A 9,490-nucleotide genomic window follows, 5' to 3' on the forward strand; every position below is an offset into this window, starting at 1 on the left:
TTTATGTATTTTCTCAGTTTGTATTATCTGTATTATTACCGGATCATTTTTTATTGTAATTGTAGCAAAAAAGATTAAATCTAGCTACTACTTGCTGAGTATTTCACGTTTATATATGAACTATTTTATAGTGATTTTATTTTTTTGTTTTCTTTGACCTGCCCAAGACATTTTCTTGATGATAAGAAGTTTGAAAGTTAAAGTTGTTTTACAACGTTTGAAAACCTTTACAGTTGTTTTTATTTTCTTTCCTAATTTATTTTAACTATACAAAACACTTTTTTCATGATATGTAGTTTGAAAGTCAGGATGGCAAATTTTGTTATATCTTAAATACAAATCAATTTCCTGTCCAATGATTTTTTCATTACCTGGGCAACGCCGAGTAGGACAGCTATTAGATATATTTATCTTTGTATATGGTAGTATATATTCACCTACACTACATTGACTAAAATATATTTAACAAATTTTTGAACATAGTGGTTTTTAAGGAAACATGTCAACAGTAATATTTTATAGACAAATGTCTCATGCATTGGTTGGATATTGCCTTATCATGATAAGGTTGTAAGCAACTCTTACACCATTTAAAAAGCTTTTTTGCAATTGAAAGCAGTAAGAAGTTGTCTGCTCATGAAAATGTAACAAACCTTTATATCTGGGAAATATGTCCTTCATTTGTAGTCATTGGCAAAGGTTAGGAAAAAATTAAAGGAAAGAATTATGAATTCAACAAACAAACAACTATATATAAGAGGTTAGAAAATATGCACAAAAATAAGGATTTTTCACCTGTTGTTAGTTGTGTACTCACTGTTTCAAATTCAATGACATTGTTTCTTGTTATTGCTAATATTTGATTATATGTAAAGTTTTGCAGCCTTTAAAAATAGCTCTATCTTGCTAAATCGATTATTTAGGGTTGCTGAGGTAAGTTGCAGGTTGGAAATTTGGGTGAGGAGTTGTCTCTTCAAGATTACGATACGCCGGGGGTTGCTGTGGCTGAACTTGATAACCAATCGATTGCTGCTGATGCCCCTGTGTTACAGCTAAAACAAAAAATAGTTTATAATTATCAAAAACAATATATATTTTAAATAATGTTATCTTTTATATTACATATATCCTATATATGTGTCTAAATTGTTATCCCACAGACAGTGTTTTTTCAGCTTTTTATGGATTATCATTGTAGTTAAAATTAGGCAAGGAAACTAACTCTTGTTGCCTATTAGAAGGAGTTACTTCCTGCCACGAAAAAAACTAGGTTGTCTTACAGACTTTAAGAAAGTCAATGTGCGACAGAAGAGGGCTCAAATCAAAAAAAGGTTGAGCATTGCATTGAGGCCAACATTGTCACACCTCTCAAATTCATATAAATAAACTAGAAATTCCCCTGTCATACAGCCCTGACCTGATAATGAAAAAAGTAATAATGGAAAAGAGAAATGGCAGTGATGGTTGTTGAAAAAGTAGTTGTCAGCAGGAATTGGCAGAGTATAGTGTAAATGAAAGTTGTTCGAGACGACACGAAATGAATTTGAAGGAGCAAGACTTCAAAAAGGAGCAAATAACAATTTCAACAAATATAGATACGTTAGATAAGTTCAGCCTTCCACTAAAGGTTGCGCAATCTAGTCTCCTCTCTTTTACGTTGTAGGATTTGGTCATTAATAGCTTTTCGAGTGATGTGCTCCCTAGCGAAGTTGTTAACAAGAAAGTCATTAATGTTTTGAACTCAAGAGAGAGCAACAAACGATGCTCCAGCGGTCATTTTGTGGTGTCCTATATCAATGACAGCCTTAGCCATGGTAAGACCTTGACTCTTGTGTATTGTCAAACCTCATGCTAGATCGAAAGGAATGCCTGTGCGACTAAGAGTGACATGGCCAGCAGTTCAAGTACGTTTGATAGGTGTAACTGGAAAACTGTTGGGGTGTTTGGGAAGAAATTTTGGACCAGTATAATCTAGAAATATGCAAACAACAAAAGCAGGTAATGCAAGTGGACCTTGATTTGCACAGTATATAATAAGCAAGACAGTACCAATTGAACCATTGACTAATTCCTTCTCAACCCAAAAATTTGCTCTAAGCATAACTCGCAAACCGACTGATAGGAATCTAGTGCGTTGAAGACCGCATGCAAGATTAGAAGATGCCAAGTGAGCATTGCGGCCAGCGTGTTTTGATTTAATCTATTTTACACCTAATCTACTACTATCTCAAACCTATGTTTTACAGCATTAAATTAATTTTAATTAAAGCTGTAGGCCTAACCTACTGTAATGTATGTAATTTGACAACAACAATAAGGAAATATGTTTATTATAACTCTGAAATGCAAAATTAGAAGTAAAATGACAAGCTACTGTGTACTATACACAGTTTGAAAGTTGGTTGTGTTGAATGTAGAATGGTTTTGATAGCGATCTTTAACAGAAAGCAAGTACAAGCGTTCACGTGTCTGGAAGTTTTCAGCAAACTGGAGCAAAATAAAAAAATGTTCTCGTCATAAAGGGTCATTGTAGTTCGGCCCTAGCTTGTACATAAGTTGTAAAGAATTTCGGCTAACGTTTTGAATAATTTAATGAAAGCTTCGGTAATTGGAAAAAACATAGGCTAATAAACTGTGTACCCCAATTTTGTACCTGTGAATCGGTCTATGCCTCAAACGGTCTACGTTTTTTACAGAAACCTTCGTATAAATTTGATTACAAGTAAAAAATGCCATAGACTGGTGAAATGAGCCCAGTTTTCTCGTGAAATGCGCACTGCTAAATAGTTCTACTATCTGTCGCATGGCTTTATTAGCGTATCGTAGGCCGGTCTTAACTTTTATTAAACCAAACTTTTTAAGCGTTTTGTGGCGATTTTCGGCCGAATTAATCTGTATATTTGTGTATAATCCGATCAGATGGGTAAGTTTTAAGATATTGCAGTAACCTTTCAAAGACTTGGTAACATGTTTAAATAAGTTTATATGTGTTTTGTATCGTTATTACACTTTAACGTCTCTACAAAGAAATGGTTAAATTTGTCGATGATATTTCGATACGAGGGTTTGCAACGTTGTTGATGAACATAAATATATATATGTATAATATACATGTATATATATATATCCCATATATACAATATATATATGGAATGAATATATATATAGATATATATATATATATTGCACATTTCACATGTGGAATCATGAAAAGAATACAGAGAAGCATACAAGAACAGCAGAAGGAATGATAAATGTGGCTTAGCCTTGTGGTTAAGTGTGCTTGTTTACAAAAATACAGTTGTGATCTTCGTGAGTTCTAAACCGATACGAAGCATGTTTTTAAAATCATAGATTTTAACTGCTATAGCTGGACACACACACGCACGCATGCACACACACCAAACGACGACAAATTACAACAACCCTAGATATATATATATATATATACATATATACATATATACATGTATACATGTATACATGTATACATGTATACATGTATACATGTATACATGTATACATGTATACATGTATACATGTATACATGTATACATGTATACATGTATACATGTATACATGTATACATGTATACATGTATATATGTATATATATATATATATATATATATATATATATATCTAGGGTTGTTGTAATTTGTCGTCGTTTGGTGTGTGTGCATGCGTGCGTGTGTGTGTCCAGCTATAGCAGTTAAAATCTATGATTTTAAAAACATGCTTCGTATCGGTTATACATGTATACATGTATACATGTATACATGTATACATGTATACATGTATACATGTATACATGTATACATGTATACATGTATACATGTATACATGTATACATATATACATATATACATACAGATATATATATATATATATATATATACATATGTATATATATACATATATATATTTGTACCATATATATATATATACCCATTTGTATATATTTACTGTAAAATTGTAACTAATTAGCTGCAAAGCTTAATCAAAATGAGATTTAAAACATTTACTTGTTGGAACTGGACCGGCTGCATTGAATTGAGAGCCATCCAAGTTGACCTGATAAGCTGGGACAGTTCCAGGGCAAGCCACGTATTGCTGTTGAGTTTGGAGAGCAGGGGCAGCATACTGGATATGAGGATTTGGGCGAGTTGGAAGGCAGCAACTACAGACAGCTCCACAGCAGAGTGTGGCGCTCCATATCGTGATTACTAGCTCAGCAATAGAGATCAGCAGCAGTATGACGTTCAAGGATATAGCGGCCTTTAAAGCCTGCAAAAAAGTTGAACATGTTTTACATTTCAAATAGATTATTATCTACATTAATAACAAGTTGATAAAACTCCAGGCCAACATTTTATGGTCGATCCAAAAAACATTCAACTGTTATTATTAACAACATAGAGTAAATTTTAAAAAGTGTTCCTTTTCTCAAAGTTTTCATTAAAAAACTTTGAGAATTTTTAATAAAACTCTTTTATATTTTTTTTGGTGTGTTAAAAATTTCAAAAGTTCTTGTAACTATGCTTGTTAATAAATGTGCAGTCAGCATAGCCAATTGCCTTATCTTGAAAGAAATAGTTTTATTTCTTTGGGCGCTGACTGCAGCTAGTTTTCATCTAATGATTTGTAGCTAAACGTGGTTAAGATTGTACTGTTATTTATCTAACCAAAAAGTAAACTGTAAACATTGGATAAGTGAACTACTCTCTAGAAGATTCTTCATTTACATCTACATGTATGTATTTATTTCTTTATATTAGCCTACAATAGAACAAACTCTCTACTGTCTGCTGAAGCTAGAAGTGTAGAATGTGTAGTTTTTTACAGTTTTGCGCTTTATTTGTAAAACTTTGTAAGTCACAAATTATGCCAGTAACTCACACTACCATCTATTATTTTTAGTCGAAACAGTTTTTTATGGTTATAGTAAATAATACGAGATGAAGTAACTCAGAAGGAATCTACAACAATGCGAAATACCTGTGGTTTGATAAAATTAACCATTACAACTTGTTACCACTTTGGCTGTACATCTTGAACTTTTGGATCACATAATTCGTTACATTTTGAAAAATGTTTTCAGCATATCTCCTCAGGCTAGATCAACCTGATAGCTCCACCACTAAATACTTACAATGCAGATTGTATAGCTCACGCAAGTTTATTATGGTTAGCAGCAAGGTGTTACTCAGAGCAAGTTTATAAATATTGTTAGACTGTGTCGGAAAAACAGATAAAAGTGTTCATAAATAAATCTTTTGAAAACCTTCAAAACCTACGTCTAATGCAAAAATAAACACTTACTGGGCAAGAACCGTAGTAGTAGTAACTGCCACAGCTGTAAGATGCATTAATAGCAAGACCTGTGGAGGCCATTGAAATCAGCGGTAAAAAGAACAGAGCTGAGCTGATGATGTTAAGAACCATAGTAGCTGTGATCTAAAATAAAAATAGTATTTATTTGTACAAATACTATGCATTGTGGCTATGTTTAACTACCACTATTTTAGAGTGTAAAAAATTCTAAAATAGTACGTAATTCGAACCAAATAGATGAACTTTACCATTACTGTTTGGTTCAGTTTGCTGTCTACAGTACTGAAAAAATAATAGCTAGCATATTTAGTTTCAATAAACCTCTTACATATATTTGGATGTAGTTTGCACTGAAATCCTAACATGCCTTCATTGTAATATAATTTATTGTTACTTTGCTTTGGTTAAGCAAATGTCAGACTTCATATTAAGATAAAAAAATCTGTATCAACTACCACAGTCTGACTTTACTACTTGATTGATATTGTATAAAACCTTACAGGTTCATTTAGCTCAGTCCTATTTAATATAATGGTTGTTATAATATGACATCTTATTAAGTTTATCACAATTGCTGCAAAATCACTTACCCAACCACCAGTGTTACGCTTTACAGCACCGAGTCCAATTCCTCCAACAATAACAAACTGTAAAGAATGTCATATTTAAGAAAAGTGTTTCTCATTGTTAGTTTTTTTCTTACAACTTCAAAACTCTGCAAAACTTAAAACCCAGTTTGTAGTTAAAGTTTCATGCAGTAGTTCAGTGTTTCTAGCATTGAAGCCTAATTAGAACTTTTGTGGCATTGCTCTTTCAGTTATTGAATCAGTTTTCAACCAAATAAATCACTATAATACCAAGGATCATTTTTCTTCACTAATGCTGGTCAGAAATTAACAAATCAGTAGACTGAAGAGGCCAGCGCAGATTCCTAATGCATCACCAACAAGGTAGACTTGCTAGTGTGTCATAGCATGTCAGTAGACCTTGTTTAAAAAAGGCAGAAGTTACAATTATATATTTTTTTTGTAAAACCAATGTGACATGGTAAGCTATGCGATATGGTGGAATATGTGATATAGTAAACTATGTGATATGTGAAACTGTGTGATATGGTAGACTATGTGATATGGTAGACTATGTGATATGGTAGACTATGTGATTCGGTAGATTATGAGATATGGTAGACTGTGTGACATTATAGTAGGCTCAAAAATTAATAATTACTGGCTCTGGTTTGTGTTGACCTTTTTGTAATCGAAGGCTCATAAATGTGCGCAGTAAAAAACTAAAGCCTTCAGCAAAACAAATTTTTAAAAATCTTCTTTTTAGTAAGAGTTAAATGATAAAACTCTCGGCAAAAACTTAAATGGCTACAGATTGTTAAGTGGAATGTTGAGTTACCTGTACATGTTCTAGGTTGCTACCTTTTAAAGGAAATGTGTGTTCTTTCGAACATTTCTTTTCTACATGCGTACAGATCCAAAACAGATACAGGCAGCAATCATTAGCATTAACTAGGTTCAACTGGCTAGCAAGCAGTACACATAACAGAGTACAAACCTAAATCTTCCGTTTTGAATAGAGGAAGGAAATGCATTTGAAGAGTTTCGTAAGACTTGTTAAGTTTAAAATGTAGTTCAGGTCTACTTTGCTACCAATTACAAGGCTTGTATATATGGAATGATGGAAAACATAAAAAAGGCTTATTTAATTTTGTTAAATATCGTCTATATAATGTCAGCATGAACTGGTGCAATTTAGAAATCAGAGATCAAAGTTAATCAGATTGTAACTTTGCTAATTAGTTTTTCTCGTTTATCTAAGAAGTTTTCGAATTCACATATTAATGTGAAAAAAACACTTAATTTTTGCTGAAAATCTTGGTTTTTCTGCAAACGTATCTTATGAAAGGCATGCAAATAATTCAAAGTTATTTATAAAAAATAACTCTAATACACATACCGTTACACTGATAATAAATCATCAATGTAATGTAACAACAAAAATATTGCTGACAAATGTGTATAAATACATGTGCACGTATATGAACAGTAAACATAAAGTATTTAATTTTTAAAACTTTAATTACTAGTACCAGTTGTTTTATTATTAATTATGTGAGCAGAGAGATAGTTACAGTGGAAGTTTCAAGGTGTGAATGCAAAATTTATTATAATATTTTTAGTGTAAAAATCTATGTGTATTTTAATTTCGTTTTTCTATTTTCCAAAGCAACTCACTAATAATATGTATACCAGACATATATGTGTTGTTTCATATTTAATGTCGTGACTAAAAATCTTATTCAATTAGAAAACTTTAAACCTTATTATAGTTCATAATGACTCACATAGACTCCACTCCAGATGCCATAGCTAGTGATGGAAAACAAGCCAGTAGACGTGCCAAGTTCAACAGGTATTAGAGCGATTCCAAACAGAATGCAAAGTACTCCCATTACTACTTGAGTGACTGACAATCTTTAACAGAACAAGCTCTCTTTAGATTGTCAACATATAACCATCTGCATATTATTAGCGCTTGAGCCTTGATCATCTACTATTTTTTAAGAATGAACAATGCAACTATTTTCTGAAACCATTGGAATGTTTCTAAAAGTGACAAAATTTGTTCAGCAATATATATGTAAAATATATAATAGCATATAATACTAACTAAATAGTTGGATGAAAACTTTCAGATCATAGTTATTATGTGTATGACCCCGGCTTATAAACTTTGCTCATGCGCAGGGCAAACGTTTCTATTTTACCATCAACATGTTCCATTTTACTTTTTCGCATATTTGTCTAAATTACATTTTGTATTTTCCTTAATTTTACTTTTTTCAAGTGTAGAATGAGTAAAGCTGTAGCTCATACTATCTGCATTGTGATGCCATTCTTTTGTAAAGCCTCATATACTGTAAAATTTGTAAAAGTTTGGTTGAGGATATGGTGCTTACTTTTAGCTTATTTATTGAATAACTTTGGTTGTTAACTTTAAGCTCTAACACTGTTGAAAATTAAATAGGCTGTGTCCAAATTAAGACAAAATATTTTGATGATTTAAGAATGAGTTGATTTTAGATGTTTCGCTAAATAATTTTGTAGTCACTTTAAAAGAGCAACTCGTTTTGTTGTATTTGGAACTTTAGGGTTTTAACAGTCACCTACCAGTGTATAACATCATAATGCAGTGTAAATTATTCAACTAAAAGATCTGCTCACCCCTTCATCTGGGTCAGGGCTGTTTCTTTCAGTTTATAACCTTGTCCTTGAGGATTTTGTGTGACAACTGTAACACCAGGCTGTGCAGCATACTGTTGCTGTGGTGGTTGCTGTAGCGGTTGCTGCAGTGGTTGTTGTGGTAGGTGCTGTGTTGGTTGCTGTGACTGCTGCATTTGTGGTTGATATTCCATTGTGGTCGTTAAAGACTCAGAAGTAAAACTCGTTCTAAAGGACAATTGAACTAAATATCACACTTGCGTGTTCAATGCTATAACAGTATGCCACCAATTTGATTAGTCGTTTTAGTATTGCGGAGGGATAAAGTGTCAGTTGGTTAAATGATATGTTGCAGACAACAAGTTTATTTGATTTAAATTGATAAAGAAAAACTAGCATCATTTTGCTCAAAGTTCAAAAAGAGCATCGGTTAATAGAAGGTCAGATCAGACTCATTCTAGTGTTATATTAGAATAACTTATTTATTTTGATATTTTGACAAGATTTTGAGAACTGGTAAATAACAAACTTCTGACTCTGGATATACATAAAAATAAATTTTTACACGCAGAGGGAAATGGTTTTCTCACCCCTGTTAACCCAAATATTTGTAATATCTGCTGAAACTCGATTTTCTAACAAGAGACTTTGAGATTTAATTAAGCCCTAACCCCAAATTGTTAGTGGTTCCAAACAATACTTTTCTGTAACTCAGTTGTGTCGATTGCTGCCAGTATTTTAGCAAGCCAAATTTAATGTGTGCATGTTATTGCGCTGAATGTTTCACTTCAGACTGAAATTGCATTTGTTGATATATGCCAGCACATTTAAATCACCTCTACAATTAAGAGTAATTGGTTTTTGGAAGGAGACCCAAGCTTGAATATACATCTCTACTTACTGGAGCTAAAAGGGTGAAAAATTTTT

The 9,490-nt window shown here is 32.4% G+C and overlaps 1 protein-coding gene across 1 annotated transcript; it reads right to left on the reverse strand.

Moving 5' to 3' along the window:
- Window positions 1–544: 544 nt before the first annotated feature.
- Window positions 545–8,787, reverse strand: LOC137388648 (membrane-spanning 4-domains subfamily A member 12-like). The gene is made up of 6 exons (XM_068075119.1): window positions 8,567–8,787; window positions 7,687–7,816; window positions 5,924–5,980; window positions 5,322–5,456; window positions 4,025–4,286; window positions 545–1,052 (listed from the first exon to the last, which is right to left on the reverse strand). Exons 1-6 carry the CDS (start codon window positions 8,755–8,757, stop codon window positions 916–918), a joined length of 912 nt encoding a protein of 303 aa, XP_067931220.1. The 5' UTR covers window positions 8,758–8,787; the 3' UTR covers window positions 545–915.
- Window positions 8,788–9,490: the final 703 nt, after the last annotated feature.

Source organism: Watersipora subatra, chromosome 2 (assembly GCF_963576615.1).
Source record: "Watersipora subatra chromosome 2, tzWatSuba1.1, whole genome shotgun sequence".
Lineage (NCBI taxonomy): Eukaryota > Metazoa > Bryozoa > Gymnolaemata > Cheilostomatida > Watersiporidae > Watersipora > Watersipora subatra.